Genomic DNA, 19,930 nt, shown 5'->3' with positions numbered 1-19,930 from the left:
CACATTTATTTTTTTCTTGTATTTTTCAGGTTGAGCTGGTGAAACATGAGAGAAGACCAACACAGCATCAGCATCCTAAATATAATGTTGATAGCTTGTTACATTGTCCACATGATCTGTCACACCAGGATAATGTCATCATGGAAACAGATACATGTCTCCTAGGTAACCAAATTTTAGATTATTTTTACTAGGTATTGTAAGGTTATATATCTCACCATGATATAACCATTGGTGTAGCGCCTTTGTTTGTTAAGGAGGGTTTTGTCTTAGGTAACCCAGTTTTTACTTTTTACTCCTCTATACAACTTGACTGTTCAGATAATTTTAGGGCTATCCTACAGACTTTGACAGAAGATCCTTGTTAAGGTTTTATATTCAACTTGACTTGTCAAAAAAAAAAATCAATTTAAAACTTAACACTTGTCTTGAAGATCATAATTGTGGGTCACTGACAAATTCCCATATGTCTAAAAGCCAACTTGGATACTTCACTTGGTCAACTTCATGATTTTAAAACAGGGTAGTTTGTGCCTGAAATAATGTAAGGAAGGTTATCCTCTAGCTGCAGAGTTGACAGATGATTGTTAACAGTGTTGTTTAGAGATAAATGCTTGTATATAAATATATTGATATAATTTTCAGACTCCTCCCTGGTGGCAAGAACGTCAAGTATGTTCTCAAATGCAGCTGATAGTGTGATTGTTGTGAAGTCCCATCCTTTATTAACTGTCTTTGATTCAAAAGTAAGTTTTTGTATGGAACTTTAATAACTGACTAGCTACTTTACTTAAAGCAATGTGTAAATGATAGGAAAGATAACATGCTTGAATAGGTAAACATTCTTGATAGTTAAATTTGATCGAAAGTTAAACATGCTTAATTGTTAAACATCCCTAATAGTTTAACATGTTTGATCTGTAGTTAAACATACTTTAATAGATAAATCTGAAAGTTTAATAGTTGAACATGCTTGAAGAGTTAAACATGCTGTTTATATGGTTTATATTTAAACATACCAAATTAGGTAAATCTCCTTGATAGTTTAACATGCTTGAATAGTTAAACATGCTTGATAGTTAACAATTTTGATAGTTAAACATGTTTGACAGTATTTTTTTTTTTTTTATTTCAGCCAAACAGTAAATCTACCTTGACTGCCGTACAGAAAATTGTGAAAGAAGTTAAAGCTGGCTTGACCAATCCATATGAACAGGTAGATTTTAAATGTTTTACACTATTACATTGATAATTTAGGGGCATTTTGTGTTTGTCCAGTTTGTTGAACTGCTTTTGTGTTAAAGGACAATTGATAATCATGAGCAAAACATATTCTTGTAACACTCTTTTAACCATGCCTTTGCTGCAAATCAAGGGTTATGGTTCATGGTCCCTCTACTGGTACTGGGCTATGCTGGGGGGGGGGAGTAGTTGTCTGTTTCCAATGACAGTTCTTGTTTATTTTTATGACAGAGTGTTTAAAATCCTTGTAGTTGATATCAAAACAATGTACCAAACAAACTTTTATCACTTTTCAAAGTATTATTTCTACATTTATATACAGTCAACAAATTCAGGGAGCGAAAAGTACAACCAATTAATACTTGTGATTAGCAATATCTACTAGCCACATAAGGGTTTTAACAAGCCAAAAAAGGTTGACTTTAAAAGTGGGAAACAAATCCAGAATAATGAGCTATGCAGTTTATAGTTCTATTTCCAGAATGGAGGGTAAATGAGTGTTTCATTTGAAATTCAGTCATTTCATTTTCAGAAACTAAGGTGATAATTTTGCTGACATGCCATTCAGACTGGTTACTTGTAAAATTTGATGGTTCTGACGCAAAGTCTACTAGCCATGGGCTTGAGTGCAAGTGCAAAATTGGCACACTGTAGTTTACAAACTTATTACAAGAATTATAAAGAAAAATCATTATATGTAAAATGTATTATATACACAAATCAATATATGAATATATTTACCAATATATTATGTATAGTTGATAAAATGAGCTTTGCATTTTTCATATTAACAGTATATTCCGGTTGATGCAAAGACAGGATCTTCAGTCATCAGACCTGCTAAATTACCAGGTGATAAGGCTGAAAATATAATGGTAAGTTTTTCCCCCCAGATTTGATGTGCTGTTACAGAGAAACAGTCTTTAGGGTTAATAATGTCAATTTACAGAGACATACTATGCTGTGGGAACCTTTTTATGCTCCCCGAAAAAATTTCGGGGGAGCATTTAGTCGCTGGGTTGTCTGTCCGTCCGTCAGTACATATGTACGTACATCCCGTATTTGTGTCCAGCCCATAACTTCGTTTTTTGAAGTCGAATTTTACAACTATTTCACAGGAATGATCACCATATTGAGACGAAGTGTCGCGCGCAACAATTGGGTCGTTACCTTGAAGGTCAAGGTCACAGCATAACTTGCAGCAAAATCGTGTCCGGCCCATTACTTCTTTATTTGAACTGGGATTTTACAACTACTTCACAGAAATGATCATCATATTGAGACGTGTTGCAAGCAACATTTGGGTCGCTACCTTGAAGGTCAAGGTCACAGCATGACCTTGCAGCAAAATCGTGTCCGGCCCATAACTTTGTTATTTGAAGTCGGACATTACAACTATTTCACAGAAATGATCACCATATTGAGTTGACGTGTCACGCGCAACATTTGGGTTGTTTTTGCACTTTGTCTGTGACATTACTCTGACGCTACAAGAGGTATACCTTCCTGTGTCCAAAACCTATTTGGGGAGCATCACCCAGTTGTACTGGCCCTTGTTTTTACTATTTTTGTGAATTTGTTATTACTTTTTTGTTAAAGTTAACATAGTCTTGCCATGAGTGTTCTGGCAGATTTTCATAAATATATATACAGGATCTGACAAAAGATCTAATTTGATATCAACTGGTATGAAACAAGTTCAGGTCAGATACTTGCTTAGTAAAATTTTCCTGATCTTGTTTCCTAAACGTTTTTATCAAATAAGTGCTCATGTCATAATCCTTACATCAACTACCTTGCATCAAATGACTACCTCACATAAAATGACTACCTCACATGACTACCTCACACCACATGAATATCTTGCATCTCATGGCTACCTTACATCATATGACTACCTTACAATGTATGACTACCTTACATCGCATGACTACCTTACTTCACATAACTACCTTACATCATAGGACTACCTTACATCACATGAATACCTTACATCACAGGACTACCTTACAGTACAGGACTACCTTATATCACATGACTACAATACTTCACATGACTACAATGCATCACATTATGACCACTTTATATCACATGACTACCTTATATCACATGACTACCTTACATCACATGACTACCTTGCATTACATGACTACCTTACTTCACATAACTTACTATAATGAAAATTTGTTTACAACTTCATTTTTCAAATGAATGCTTAACATATACTAATATGGTAGTTATATTATATCGCCAACATATAGCTTTAACGGGTTAACTCCTATTGAATTATATAAGGAGTTAAGCTGTTACTGCACTAATATGTGTAATATAAAGAAATACATGATGGTTATACTACATAAAAAGACAAGGGAAGTCATGTGATATATATACAATTTTTTCATCTTACTCAGAAAAGTCCACCATGGAAGTTGCTGCCGTCATCAGTAAAGAGGAAGTCAATAGAGGCTGATAGTGCTAATGGTTCAGGTATCAGTTTAAACAGTTTACTTTAGTTTGATTGTGCTAAAAGTTTGAAGGTCTCCTGTTTAATTTTGCAAAAACTTTTGGCCCTTGGAACACTGTTTAGTTTGACTATACAAATTATTTGGAGAGCTGGTGTCTGCGTCTGCTTAAAACAAGAAACAAGTAAAATTCAACACATGTAAAACACATGCTTTTCAAAAACAAATGAAACATATGTTTTACATACTGAAAACATTTTGGTGTGCCAAACAAATGTTAAACATGTAGTGCACTTTTACCTGTGTTGAGAAAAATATGATGTAAAGAAGTTAACTTTTTTCAGCTCCGCCCAGCAAGAGGTCACGCACAGATTTACATGGTAACAGTTCATCAGTGAACCAGCATATTCGGTTCGAAGATGGAGACCCGAACCCAATCACTGAGAAAACTGAAGATGATAAGAAAGCACTGCCACAGGATGTTGAAATACCTCTTAGGTTTCAGGTAATTTACAGATGTCATAATATGATACATATTTTCTGGAGACTTAATTGTTTTACACAGTAACAGGTTGGTTTTGGTATAAAATATGTGAAACATTGTTAGCAGGGATGCCAATGTTCTGCAGATTTTGAGGTTGCCAGGACCACTATTGTGAACAATGTAAATCCAAGGAAGTGCGATTTTGTTTTATACATTTGTAATTGTATGGAAATAATTTTGACAAGTTCTTCAAATGTCTGCATACTTACAATTGTTCTGGGAGTGTCGCGATTTTCAGCATTATTTTAAACATACGAGTCTTAAGACAATTACATAGAAATGTTTTGATTTATTAAAAAATAGAAAGGTAATTTCATTTCTGCGATATAAAATATGGTGATTTAAATCGCTTATATAGCAATTTTTTTTGTCAGATGTGACATTGTCACTGTAAAAAAACAGGCATGTTGAATACCTTACACTACCACAGTGATAAAGCATAGCGCATGCTTTACTGATTCATAATGTTTGTAAGTCGTAAATATTGGTTTACTAGGTTACATGCTGCTACGTTAATTTTAGAAACATTTTTTAAGTCCCGAAAATCAGTCTGGATATTATGTCGTGTATGCCGGTGGCAATGGGCCATTACATTATCACTCATAAACAAACTCAATAAAACGCAGTGTGCAGCTGTCAATAATTTGTTTCATTTTCATATGTCTAAATAGATCTCTCCTTTTCCAGATTTTTATGTATTCATTAATTTCCAGGTGCCATCAAAGAAGAAAAAGAAGGAGAAAAGACAAGATATAGATATTATAGAAAGTGTTCAGAAACATTTAAGCCATTTGAGAGAGCTAGAACGGACCAATGATGTGGCCCTGGGAGAAAATCCGGGCGATCAGCAACCTTTTAATTTAGCAGAAAAGATAAAGGAAAAAATGGAACAGAGGAGGTTAAAAAGGAAAATGAAAGAAGACAAGAAAAAGGGAAAGCAAGGAGATGCTGAACCAGTGGTTGATTTGACAATGGATACAGCAGAAAATTTATCTGTAACTGTGAATACAGGAAATAAATCTAGAACAGTGAATAAAGAAAGTGACAACAGAACTGAAAATAAAGGAAGTGAAGAAGCTATAGTGATATTGGATGATGATAAGGAAGAGGATAAAGAGGAAAGTAAAGGATTTAAACCGTATGATTATGCAGAAGGTGCTAAGAAGTTGTTACAAGGTATTTGATGTTTATATTATTTCATTTTGTTGGGTATATTATAGCCATTATATGTTTGTATGTTTGGTTACAGGACATGTTCACCTTTAAACTTTTTTAAATTATCAAATTCCCAAAAATGTTGATTAAAATACTTTCCTCCAGTCTATGTCATTGGCCTTATCCAAAAATTCAAAATGTAGCAGGAAAACGCCTTCGGTTTTTCATGCAGATTTCAACACACTTTAACGTTTTCTGGTAAAATCTCGAAAGTCACCAAAACCAGCTTTGCAGGATTACCAACTAGTAATCACCTATTTCTCGGCAAGTGATCAACTTCTTATACCACATGATTTCTGAATGAACAGTAAGAGACTTATTACCATCAGCTTCAATGACCGAAGGTTATGGCTAAGGTAATCACAGAAAATTTTTGTCTTGCCAGAGAATTGAACCCCTGAATAAAACCCTTGAAACATCCAAGAAATGTTTTTGGCAACATTTATTTTACACACAATGATACACACTGATTTACCTTAATTATTCTTATAAATGCATCCAGCTTCCATACACTGAATGGTATGATTATAATAAGCCACCAGCTACTGTCTGAAGTATTACCTATATGAGCTCCTGAGTTTATCAATCTCTAGTAAAGGCAGGGATTGTTGCCGGGTAACATAAAACAAATCCAGTATAGTATTCTTGAAACAGTGAATGAACTTTTCAATGACTTTCACTGTTTCAGTAATGCGGAAATTCAGAGTTTTGTAATACTCATACTTAAATAATGTTTTTAATTGCAATTTCAGGTAATTCATCGAAGGATTCAGATTATTATGACCCACAGTTTCAAAATAGAAGAGGAAAAAATAAGGTCAGTTCTTGTACATATTGAAATTTGCCCCTTCCATTTATGTAATTTATATTGAATGACTTTAGGTTCAATACCAAATTTATTTATTTATGAACGAGTTCAATAAAATTATATTATGCAAGCCTCTGGCGAGAAGGAAACTTTTGCTTCCTTATTATTATTGGTTGTTTATCAGCTAAGGGTCTTGCATTTTCTTAATGTATTGTACAGAGGGTATATAAGTGTATTGATATTTTCAAAGGGTTAGTAGTTTACAAGTAGGTCAAGCTGCTTAACAAAATTGTCCCTTAAGTTGAAGAAGATGCTCATTAAATTATTTGAATTAATATATGATAAAAAACCAAGTCCTAAGTACAGATCTTTTTTCACTTTCAGGGATCGAGAAGTAAAGCTTACAGTAAAAGAGGACAGAAAAGTTTCTCATGGAAACAAAAATAGCATTAAACATGTTTTATGTTTTTGTTGGATGAAGGTTTTGAGTCATTGTCACATTGACAGCAATAAACAACAGCACATGATATCATGTAGAAAAAGTGAAATTAGTACGCAAAACATACAAAATTTTGAAGAAAAAGTGAACATTTTTCGTAATGCAGCCTCCAGATGAGCCAAAATATTTTTATGCCACCGCAGCATCTGCGATGCGGTGGCATATAGCGATTCACCTGTGTGTGTGTGCGCGCGCGTGCGCGCGCGTGTGTGTGTGTGTTTGTTTGTTTGTTTGTTTGTTTGTTTGTGTGTTATATAAATTATATAGTGAACTTAAAAAATCTTCTTGTGAAAACCCACTAGTCCAATTTCAATTAAACTTGACAGGATTGATCCTAGGATGAAGGGCTTCCAAAGTTGTTCAAAGTTTTTAATTCCATACAGAAATCTGGTTGCCATGGCAACCAAAAGGAATATAAGAATAAATTTAAAAAATCTTCTTGTAAAGACCCAAAAGGCCTAGAGCTTAGATATTTTGCATAAGTCATTGTCTGGTAGACCTCTACCAAGATTGTTCAAATTATAGCCCTGGGGTCAAAATCGGCCCCGCCCCAGGGGTCATTGATTTTCACTATATGTACATATAGTAAAAACTTAAAATATCTTCTTGTAAAGACTGAAAAGGTCTAGAGCTTAGATATTTTGCATAAGGCATTGTCTGGTAGACCTCTACCAAGATTGTTCAAATTATAGCCCTGGGGTCAAAATTGGCCCGGCCCCGGGGGTCATTGATTTTCACTATATGTACATATAGTAAAAACTTAAAATACCTTCTTGTAAAGACCCAAAAGGCCTAGAGCTTAGATATTTTGCATAAGGCATTGTCTGGTAGACCCTTACCAAGATTGTTCAAATTATAGCCCTGGGGTCAAAATCGGCCCCGCCCCAAGTGTCATTGATTTTCACTATATGTACAAAGAGTAAAAACTTAAAATACCTTCTTGTAAAGACCCAAAAGGCCAAGAGCTTAGATATTTGCAGAAGGCATTGTCTGGTAGACCCTTACCAAGATTGTTCAAATTATAGCCCTGGGGTCAAAATCGGCCCCGCCCGGGGGGTCATTGGTTTTCCTTATATGTATATAGTAAAAACTTTTAGTAAAAACTTTCTTCTAGCAATTGACAAATGCTAGAGGTTAGATATTTTGCATGAAACATTGTGAAGTGAACTTCTAGCAAGATTGTTGTTGAATTATAGCCCTGGTGTCAAAATTGCCCCCGCCCCAGGGGTCATTGATTTTAAATATATATATAGTAAAAAATCTTATTGTCTGAAGGTAAAAGGCTTAGAGCTTTAATATTTGTCAATTGGTATCATCTATAGGAACTCTACCAAAGTTGTTCAAATTTTGCCTCTAGTGTCAAAATTAGCCCCACCCCGGGGGCCATAGGTTTTCCTTATATGTATAAAGTAAAAACTTAAAAAATCATCTTCTTTAAATTTACAAAGACTAGAGTTAAGATATTTTGCATGAAACATTATGTAGTGAACCTCTAGCAAGAGTGTACAAGTTATAGCCCTGGGGTCAAAATTGGCCCGACCCCCAGGGGTCATTGATTTTCACTATGTACACATAGTAAAAAAATAAAAAATATTTTTGTCTGAAGGAACAAGGGATAGAGCTTTGATATTTGCTATATAATATCATCTATAGGTCCTGTACTAAAGTTGTTCAAATTTTTCCCCTGGTGTCAAAATTGGTGCTGCCCAGGGGCAGTGATTCTCATTATGTACACATATTAAAAACAGAAAATAAAACAAATGTTTTCTGAATGGGAGAAAGCTACAGCTTAGATATTTGACTTGAAATGTTGTTTGGTGGACCTGTATCAAGATTGTTTTGAATTAAACCCTTGGGTCCAAAATTTTGCCTTGCCCAAGGGGACAGTGACCTACTTTGATGTACAGCAATGAAATTTTGACCATGTGCACAGTTTTAGTTGTAAAATTGAACTTTGATATCAGGTGACCTAGATTTTGTTGATGTGACCTACTTTCTGGTCCTTTGATGTACAGCTATGAAATTTGAACCCTGTGCACAGATTAAGATGTAAAGTGAACTTTGATTTCAGCTGACCTAGATTTTGACAAAGTGTCTTACTGTGTTGTCCTTTTGATGTAGTCATGAAATTAAGGCTGTGTGAAATATGACCTTCACCACCAAATTCACTAGACTGGAGTGCATTGATACATTCCTACTCTGATCTTTTATTGAGTTAACATTAGATTTAACCACTTATCTGATAATAAGAATAAGATAGGTCAGGGATCTATGCTTTATGACAATCTTCAATATTGTAAAGAAACAAAAAAAATCTGTTCCTACACTACTATTTAGTGTTGTATTAATGCGGTGGCATAGCATTTTCCTCAAATGCAATCTTGTTTTTAAAAAGCATCCTTGAGAAAAAATGTACATGTACTAAGTAAAAATATTCACAATTGAAGAAATAATTTGTGTTATATAAAATTAATGTTATTGACATAGCAATAAATTATTATCAGACAGGATTTTCAAATATCAAATTTGAAAGGAATATATCTTTATAAAAATATCTTTACAAGAAAGTTAAATTTATTACTGTTTAATGCTTTCTAGTGTTCTGGTATTCTAAATATTTGACGTATTACATTTGTTGATTATATTATGACAAGAAATTTTTATAGTTTATCTTGTTACAAATGTTTCTTTAGTCTAAAATTTTAATGGTTGAGGTTTTTGTTATGGAATTGAATTTCACAGTTTTTATTGTTTTGCAAATATAATTTGCACTTTTAAAAGTGTATGTCTTAACATTATACCTTAAGTTATTATCTTGACAAAATGTTAATTTTACTATAATGATTGACGATCATATTTGAATTTAGCTATACATGTATATTGAACTGTAAAATCTTCATGAATTATATTGCTTATATGTCAGATAATTGGCAATTGTAACAGTTAAGTCAATAAAGATATTAGAGAATGTGTATATTTGAATGTGTTTTCTCCTTTATGTCGTTTCAAATCCTTATTAATGGTTGCTGAGATAATAACCAGTATTGTTAGGTCCCAGGCCATCCTGCACTTCAGCACAGTTTGGCTCACCTCTATATTGGTCAATAGTGATATGTCAGCTATATCTTGGGTCTTTAATTTTTAGCTCACCTGAACACAACATGATCAAGGTGAGCTATTTGAATGGATTTTGACGAAAATATAAAGGAATGATCCTTAGAAGGTCATTAAATGGATCTGGTCTACTGAACAAGATGGCCACAGGAGCTTAAATTCTAAGACGCTTTATTTAAATCATTTAGTTTTTTAGCTCACCTGTCACAAAGTGACAGGGTGAGCTTTTATGATCGCTTTTCGTCCGGCGTCCGTCCGGCCGGCGTCCGTCCGTAAACTTTTACTTTAAATGACATCTCCTCATAAACCACTAGGCAAATTTCATCCAAACTTCACAGGAATGTTCCTTTGGTGGTCACCTTTAAAAATTGTTCAAAGAATTTAATTCCATGCAGAACTCTGGTTGCCATGGCAACCGAAAGAAAAAACTTTAAATATCTTCTTTTAAAAAACCATAAGAGCTAGAGCTTAGATATTTGGCATGAAACATCTTCTAGTGAGTGTCTACCAAGTTTGTTCAAATAAAAGCCCTGGGGTCAAAATTGGCCCCACCCCGGGGGGTCATTGATTTTCCCTATATGCATATAGTAAAAACTTAAAAATTCTTCTTTTAAAGAACCCAAAGAGCTAGAGCTAAGATATTTAGCATGAAACATGTTCTAATGGGTGTCTACCAAGTTTGTTCAAATAAAAAGCCCTGGGGTCAAAAAATTAGCCCGCCCCAGGGGGTCATTGATTTTCCCTATATGCATATAGTAAAAACTTAAAAATCTTCTTTTAAAGAACTCAAAGAGCTATGGCTAAGATATTGAGCATCAAAACATGTTCTAAGAGGTGTCTACCAAGTTTGTTCAAATAAAAGCCCTGGGGTCAAAATTGGCCCCCCCCCCAGGGGGTCATTGATTTTCCCTATATGCATATAGTAAAAACTTAAAAAATCTCTTCTTTTAAAGAAACCAAACGAGCTAGAGCTAAGATATTAGCATGAAAATGTTCTAATAAGTGTCTTACCAAGTTTGTTCAAATAAAAGCCCTGGGGGTCAAAAATTGGCCCCGCCCCGGGGGTCATTGATTTTTCCCTATATGCATATAGTAAAAACTTAAAAAATCTTCTTTTAAAGAACTCAAAGAGCTATGGCTAAGATATTTAGCATGAAACATGTTCTAATAGGTGTCTACCAAGTTTGTTCAAATAAAAGCCCTGGGGTCAAAATTGGCCCCGCCCCTGTGGGTCATTGATTTTCCTTATATGTGTATAGCAAAAACTTAAAAAATCTTCTTTGAAAAAATCCAAATAGCTAGAGTTAAGATATTAAGCATGAAACATCTTTTAGTGAGTGTCTACAAAGTTTTTTCAAATAAAAAGACCTGGGGTCAAAATTGGCCCGGCCCCGGGGTCATTGATTTTCTTTATATGTGTATAGCAAAACTTAAAATCTTCTTTGAAAAAAACCCAAATAGCTAGAGTTTAGATATTAAGCATGAAACATCTTCTAGTAAGTGTCTACAAAGTTTGTTCAAATAAAAGCCCTGGGGTCAAAACTGGCCCGGCCCCAGGGGTGTCATTGTTTTTAACTATATGTGTATAGTAAAAACTTAAAAAAAATCTTCTTTTAAAAAGCCCAATGAGCTAGAGCTTAGATGTTTAGCATGAAACATCTTCTTATGGGTGTCTACCAAGTTTGTGCAAATAAAAGCCCTTGGGTTAAATTGGCCCTGCAACGTTGGGGTGGGGGGGGGCTAAATTTTGGTGAGCGACCTCAGGGCCATCATGGCCCTCTTGTTTTAGTTTTATGTCGCACAGGTTATAATATGGTAACATAGCTTAACTGGTGGAGACAGATCTCTGGTGCCTTTCCGTGTGTAGTTTAAGACACAAAACAGCGACCCAAATAGAACCAAAAACATCTGAAAAGCCAGTTGGATAGTTTCCTTACATGAAAGAATCAAAAGTCCCTATTTGGCGAAGCAAGTGGTTTGAAGTCAACGACTTTAATTGGTCACGGAAGAAAGTTTATAGGAATGATTAATACATTTGTAACACTGGCAATTTTTTTAACTTGCCTCTTGATACCAGTGGAGTTTGTATAAAAGAGAAGCAATGTTATATAAGTACAGAGACAGGAATGTCAAAGAGATAATAAAAATAAAGATGGCCAACTATTACATCTGTCCAGTGTATTAGCACACGTCAAAAGATTATGTTTGTCACTTTATTTCTCCTTTAAATGCAAAGATCAATCTTGTTTTTCGTATGCAAACTACATGCAATTAGAATCAGCACTATGTTTTTGCACCGATACTATACACCACGAAATATCCTGCCGTAAAATAGTGATGTGTCATGTTGGAGAAGTTTTTATATATAGCACGACAACTGTGTACTTCGAGTTGTGTCTAGTTGAATTTTATTACAACAGCACAAGTTTCGATAGAACACTAATTCAAATCAACGTTTAAACAGTTTCTATTTCTCGGTTAAATAAGTACCTTATTCCGCGATTACAAATTAATGTATATCAAACAAAATAGCTCTCCGTTTCTTTACAAAAAATGCGAACAGAAAAGTATGTAGTTTAAATGAATAAGTCAAAAAGTATCAAGGTCGCCCTTACGCTAAATTGGCAAATTTGATTTAACGTGAACGAAGCCGTTTCACCCAGAATCGCGCTTTGAATTTGAGTGGGCCTATTTCATAGAGTTCAGTTAATTATGCAGGTCATCGGGGTTAATTAATCATGCATCCCGCTTTTGATCTTTCAACTCGTTTAACCGATTTACGCACATCTTGTGAGCTCAAACCCTGGCCAAACCTATATAGTACCCCATTTTTACAAATGACCGAACTTTTGTTCAAAATAATGCTGACTGGATTGTTTCTTGGTCAACAGTTGTGAAGAAGGCGGAAATACACCCAACCCATTCGGCCACAATACGTCACAAATAACTTACATGTATGAAATATGCGCGTTTGCTTGACCAGTTCAACTGTCCGAATATTGACCTAGTTCTAATATGCATGAGGCATACCGTTATAGTGTTTTATGCCTCCCTATGTAAAAAATAAATTTAATTGTATTTTTTTAACTTGAATTTAAAATAAGCGTAAGGTATGCCTCCAAAAATACGTGACAACCTTACATAGTAGGAGAGCTTTACAATACAATCGAATTTACAATCCGCGCAAAAAATGATTTTTGTTTTTATTTGTTAAACATAAACTAGAACTCCGCGAGTCGGATGTGCGCCTTGTGAACAATATAGTTTAGGAGAAATGGCCAGGACAGAAAATCAACAAAGGGCAATAACTCAAAAAATAAGAAATGCAGAGCAGCAGTTTCTGTGCACTGCACTTCTTATCAATAAGATCTATCATCACTTTTATAATTTATGAGAAATGGCCCGGAGAAAAATAAAGTATGAAAATTAACAAAGGGCAATAACATAAAAAAATAAGAAATGCAGTTCTTGGGCACTGCACTTCTTAATGAGATCTATCATCCTATGAAGTTTCAAGTCCATAGCTTTTATACTTTAGGAGAAATGGCCCGGACAAAAATAAAGTATGAACAGTAACAAAGGTCAATAACTTAAAAAATAAGAAATGCAGAGTACCAGTTCTTGTGCACTGCACTTTATCTTAATGAGATCTATCATCCTATGAAGTTTCAAGTCCATAGCTTTTATACTTTAGGAGAAATGGCCGGACAAAAATAAAGTATGAAAATTAACAAAGGGCAATAACTCAAATAATAAGAAGTGCATAGTACTAGTTCTTGTGCACTGCACTTCTTCTTAATGCGATCTATCATCCTATGAAGTTTCAAGTCCATAGCTTTTATACTTTAGGAGAAATGACCCGGACAAAAATAAAATATGAAAATTAACAAAGGGCAATAACTCAAGAAAATAAGAAGTGCAGAGTACCGGTTCTTGTGCCCTGCACTTTGGGTCATTATAAGAAGCATGCATACCAAGTTTGAAGTCAATCCAACTTATAATGACTGACTAATGCTCCGGACAAGCTTAAGGGGACGCCGACAACGACGACGACAACGACGCCGACACCGCCGACAAAAATAACCCCTATATGTCGCCTTTTTCAAGGCGACACAAAAACCACCCGTTTATTTTTTCGTTGTTGCTGTTCATCGACCATCTGGGGTACATCGTAGTACATCGGAAATACATCGTAGAACATCGAAAGTACATCGTAGAAGTGGTTGAACCCAAATGGGACATCTGTTGTTATCTGTTACGGTAGTTAGATATCTGAGACAGGATAACGTCATTCGTCGTCCAGAAACCAGTACGTCGAAACCATCTGAAATGATCTCATGAATACGTAGCGTGAGATTATTGGAGTTATTAACAACAGTTTGTATCAATGCTTTCGCCCATGGGCAACACAAAGTGTCCACAATATGAGCTGGTAATTATTAAAGGTCAACATCAGTGGAATAAACGTTATACTAGTATCATAATTTAGGAAGATATCTTCGGAAGTGTCCATTACTGATCATTATTGTCATATTAATACTAGTAGTTCACATCATTAAATCCATTTCAACACTTTGTGAAAAGATAAATTTGAATATTTCTGAAGGAGAGCGATTTTACACAATACCCGTATAAGTACTTATTTCTGCGGGCTTAAAATTTTGCGATTTTGGTTAAAATAAGGGGTTTTAAATTTCTGCGTATCTTATTTCTGCGGTGTCATCATTCTCGCATTGATGTTTTTTTTTTATTTCTGCGTTTTAATTCAGATATTTTTACAAAATTAACCTATACAAAGAGACAACATTTCAAGATTTGTTGATGTAACATGTACATTACTTCTGGTAAACATGCAGACGACTTCACTGCGTTCATTGAACGCCGCCTTTCCTTGTTGATCTTGTTTATCATATTTTATAATGTGTGTAATCTCCATGTATCGATATATAAACGTAAATAAACAAAAATCAACAACGCGCAATGACAACAATTATTTGTAATACTGCATGTGTATAAATATGAAGTGTGAAAAATAAACAATGGTAAAATCGCACGTAGACACAATATATTGTACAAATACAAAACGGTATGTTTATTGCACCCGTCAAACAATAATAGTTTTATTTTAAAATAAATCAAGCTTAGGGTGAGCGAAAATCATACATTATGTATTTTTTAAACAAAATGAACAAGTAAAGTAACATTTTTTTCTAATATTTTATTCACATAACTGACGGATTCATAAAGAAAAATTCCCATCTACAAAAGCTTATAACGGTACATAGTATTGTAATTATACAATACAGGTAGTTGACATATTCCAACATACATGTAGACATAGCAAAAGGCTTAATTTTCTGCGGTTTTTAAATCTGCGGTGTCGTAATAAACCGCAGAAATAGCAGAAATAAAGTTCCCGCAGAAAAAAAGTACTTATACGGTAGTCTCTAATAAAAATAATAGGGAAAGTGAAACACACGAAACAAAGTGTCTCTATGTGTGACAATAGTCTCTAGTAAGAGTCATCGGTAAGCGATTGTCAGCTATATATATATATGTATAGTTCACAACATATACAATATTCATTACAGTTAGTTAATTGGAGTTTTTGGTGTTATCAGCTTTCAAGCTTGGATAGAGCGCAATGTATTCTTCAGCAATCTTGCCTGTGATCAGAGGTGCACACTTCACAATCTCTTCAGGCTAAAATAATGGCAACATATAACCAAGAGGAAGTCGAATGTGCTTCAAATGTTTAGGTATATCGAGATGGGTAAAATTTGGCCGTGCTTATATTTAGGTTATCCCTGATAACATTTACCAAGTCCGAAGTAATTTTATAATGCATGTTATTTACATAATGACTAGTTAAGGAAAGCGTATCCCCCGTTGCTATGCAACCTACAGGTACTTGTAAGATATCAACTCCAGATCTTGAGACAAGTGAACTCAACGTGACATTAGAACTACGACGACATTTTAATGAAAATCTTAGTGTATCTGTTGCGGTAATTAGCCAAAGATTACCAATGACATTTATGCCTGTTGGCAACGCAACATTAGGTACTACTGTTTTGTGACAATACTTCTTAATTTTATCTTTACTGTGTAAAAATAGATGAATCGGACATTTCTTAGTTGTAGCGACTGAATATAACGCTGAACTGAATCGGCAATATGGGAGCCCTTGAACGGAACAACTACTTAATTCGTCCTTATTTAAAATAGCAAATCTAGTTCTTTGTTCATTAATGGCTAAACATACACCGTGAAGTTTATAATCTGCGACCATTGTCGATTCGATTTTCTGTTCAGTAACATTAATACGTTTGAAAAAATTCGGTTATCTTCAAGATGATCTTTATCTTTAGAAAAGTCGGTACTCATTTGTTATAAAGACGTCAATATCTGATTGATCGTTTCACGATTCTCGATCGTCGATCGGCGAGTAACATTTTATACGGTTACACTTTCGTCGACAACATAGGATATCGCTTTTTGAGTTTTCTCTAAATTTATCACGTTTCTACGACTTTAATTCGTCACCGGTTGACATACCAGCGACCCAACCGATAAGTTTTCCTCAAAACGGTAATAAAGAACGTTCTGCCTGATAAATTTATTGTTCTGAAATTTTGCGTCAAACGAGATACTTCTTGTTCGTATCCTATTAGCTACAGAATTATTAAACTTACACTGTTGTACGGCATTAATTTGAGCAGTACTGGGTCTCTCATTTTCACTTACGTCCATAGGTTCATACTCGGAACCTGATTAAGAATGTTTTTATATCAGGTAGCTTAACAGAATGCTTAAGCTCTACCTGTTTTCTTAATTTTGTCAAAGGAGAGTCGTTATCAGAAATTGAATTTTCTCTTAACCTTTTACATCTCAATTTCCTTTGCACTTCTGCAAGCGGAATATCACTCGTGTCACTGACAGGGGAGTCAGATCTCTCTCTTCGTAATCTCTCATCAGTTCTTAGGTCACTAACGTCCCAATCGTCGACCGTTGCCTTTTTAATTTTTCTTGCATGGGCATTCACAAATTTACCTGTCAAGATATTCTTTATGACAAAGATCACGGGCAATTTCTTTTCAATTATACGGCAATAAGGAGTGTACCTATGATCCAGCTTACTTTTCCGGGCATTATTTTTAAGAAGTACGGCTTAGTTCCGCCCATTGTTTTCTCGTTTAGGGCACACGATGTTTATTACTTGGGGACCCTACGCCGCTTTTCATGAAATGGTACTACTGTATCACATTGAAGGTTTCATGATAACCGCCGTATAAACACATCTGCGGATGTTTCTAAATTCCAAATTTTACCATTTCATGTTTAAATGTTGAATTCTGCTTAAGCCGGTGCTAGGGGGCGTGGACGGTAGTTTGCACTTGACAGTACCGTCCATGAACAGGCTCAATCAAACCGAGCCTGCAACATTTTCAATTATGACGTGTTGGGCTTTCTTTAGGGATTCTTACTTTCTCTATTTTTTTTTACCTACGTCTAGGCTTACTTCTGTTACGTTTTTAGCTCGACTTTTCTATGAAAAGGGGAGCTATCCTACTCGCCCCGGCGTCGGCGTCGGCGTCGGCGTTAGCGTTGGCGTCACACCTTGGTTAAGTTTTTCGTACCACCCCACTTTATTTCAGAAGTATTACAAGTATGGCTTTGAAACTTACCATACTTGTTCACCATCATAACCTCCATCTACAGACAAGAGTACATAACTCTGTCAAGGTTTTTGACAGAATTATGGCCCTTTTTTGACTTAGAAAGTGTATTGAGCTTGGTTAAGTTTTTTGTACCACCTCACTTTATTTCAAAACCATTGGAGGTATTGCTTTGAAACTGACCATACTTGTTTTACCATCACGACCTTCATCAACAGACAAGAGGACATAACTCTGTCAAGGTTTTTGACAGAATTATGCCCCTTTTTGACTTAGAAAATACATTGAATATGGGTAAAATCCACTTATTGCCTTAACCCTTTGAGATATTGCTTTGAAACTTTTAATGCTATTTCACATCATTACCCCCATCTGTACGCAAGAGAAGGTAACTCTGTCAAGGATTTGTTTTAAAAATTAAGGCCTTTTATCGACTTAGAATCTTGGTTAAGTTTTTAGTACCAGTCCACTTTTTGACTGAACTGTTTGAGATATTAATTTGAAAGTTGGAATACTTGTTTACAATCATGATTCCCAAACATGTCCAGGAGAAGGTAATTCTGTCAAAGATTTTATTTGAATTATGGCCCTTAACTGTCAATGTTTTGTATTATAGGCAAGCACTAAAAAAGTCGAGCGCGCTGTCTTACGGACAGCTCTTGTTATTGGCATAATCATTACGTCTTCTTTTAGCTTTCTTAAGATTTTGATGGGCAATCTTAAACGCTGTTGTTCAATCTTATGTTCTTCTTCACACATATATCTACGACGGGGTTTTAATACTGTGTCTAAGGGAAGAAAAGGTTCTCTTCCATATAGCAGAAAGAACGGTGAGAAACCGGTACTTTCACTGGGAAACATATTGTATGCTGCCACACATTGGGATAACAATGTGTCCCAATTATCAAGATCAGTAGTTTTTGACATTATATACTTAAAAGTTCTAAAGAATCTTTCCACTTTTGAATTGCCCTAGGATTATAAAAAGATGTTTTATTATGTGCCATATTCAACTCGGCTGTGACATAGGAGATGACGTCACTAGTGAAGTAACCACCGTTGTCGGAAACGAGCTGAGTAATAGCGGAGTGTCTAGGGAATAACTCATCAATAATTATTTGTGCATCTACTTCTGCTGTTTTATTTTTAATGGCATAGCATTCTGCATATCCTGTTAAATGATCTACAAAAGCTAGAACATATTTATTTCTTATTCAGCGGCCCTGTAAGATCCATTGATACACGAAAAAAATGGATAATTTGGTACAATTGTATCTTGTACTGGGACCTTTTGATTACTTTGCGCCCTCATTTGGCAATCAACACATTTAGAAATATAACCTTTTACATGTCTATATAAATTAGACCAGAAATATTTTCTCTTGATTGCGTCATAACATTTTTCTAAACCTAAATGACCTACGGAATGATATTGTTTAAGAACTTATTCTTTGTACACATAACCTTATTATGGGGTAACTGTCTGGATATGATATCGTCAATAATAACATATCGACTTATCGATTTTCACGGATCGCCCTGCTTAAGTTGTTTCTTAATTGTCATTTATTTATCGTCATTTTCTTTGCCGCGTGTTAGCTGCTGTCTATCGTTGTTGTCCGTTGATCTGTATGCGGCTGTTTACACCACTCCGTGCGACAATCAGAAACTAGGAACTATGTTTGAATTATTCTGGTTTTAAGGCGACCAAAATTGTTTTGTATAGCACGACAATTGTGTACTTTGCAATGTGTATTGTGGGATTTTATTACAACAGCACAAGTTTCGATAGAACACTTATCCAAATAAACTCTTAAACAGTTTTTATTTCTCGGTTTAATAAGTCCCTTATTACGCAATCACAAATATCGAACATAATAGCTCTCCGTTTCGTAACTTGAAATGCGAACAGGAAAGTAAGTAGCTTGAATGAATTAGTCAAAAAGTATCAAAGTCGCCCTAACGCTAAATTTGCAAACTTGATTTAACGTGAACTCAGAAGCGCGCTTTGAATTTGAGTGGGCCTATTTTATGGAGTTCAGTTAATTATGCAGGCCATCGGGGTTAATTGATCATGCATCCATATTTTGACCAATCAAATCGGTTTAACCGATTTACACACGTCTCGTGAGCTCAAACCCTGGTCAAACCTATAAAGGGAATGACCGAACTTTTGTGCAAATAATGTTGACGGGATTGTTTCTTGGTCAACAATTGTGCAGAACGCGGAAATACACCAACCCTCCCGGCCACAATTAGTCACAAATAACTTACATGTATGAGATATGCGCATTCGCCTGACAAGTTCAACTGTCCGAATATTGACCTAGTACTTATATATATGAGGCATACCGTTTTAGTGTTATA

At 35.1% G+C, this 19,930-nt stretch overlaps 1 protein-coding gene across 1 annotated transcript; it reads left to right on the top strand.

Moving 5' to 3' along the window:
* The first annotated feature begins 27 nt into the window (after positions 1 to 27).
* On the top strand, positions 28 to 6,895 carry LOC132745985 (uncharacterized). Its single transcript, XM_060735020.1, has 9 exons — positions 28 to 165; positions 646 to 746; positions 1,136 to 1,216; positions 2,037 to 2,117; positions 3,654 to 3,729; positions 4,049 to 4,209; positions 4,962 to 5,424; positions 6,216 to 6,280; positions 6,656 to 6,895. The coding sequence occupies exons 1-9, from the start codon at positions 141 to 143 to the stop codon at positions 6,716 to 6,718; spliced, it is 1,116 nt and encodes a 371-aa protein (XP_060591003.1). The 5' UTR covers positions 28 to 140; the 3' UTR covers positions 6,719 to 6,895.
* The last annotated feature ends 13,035 nt before the right edge of the window (positions 6,896 to 19,930 follow it).

This window comes from Ruditapes philippinarum, unplaced genomic scaffold, assembly GCF_026571515.1.
Source record: "Ruditapes philippinarum isolate M1 unplaced genomic scaffold, ASM2657151v2 ctg1124_1_1_1_1, whole genome shotgun sequence".
Taxonomy (NCBI): domain Eukaryota; kingdom Metazoa; phylum Mollusca; class Bivalvia; order Venerida; family Veneridae; genus Ruditapes; species Ruditapes philippinarum.
Note: the sequence above shows the minus strand (reverse complement) of the source record. Positions and strands in the feature narration are given on the sequence as shown.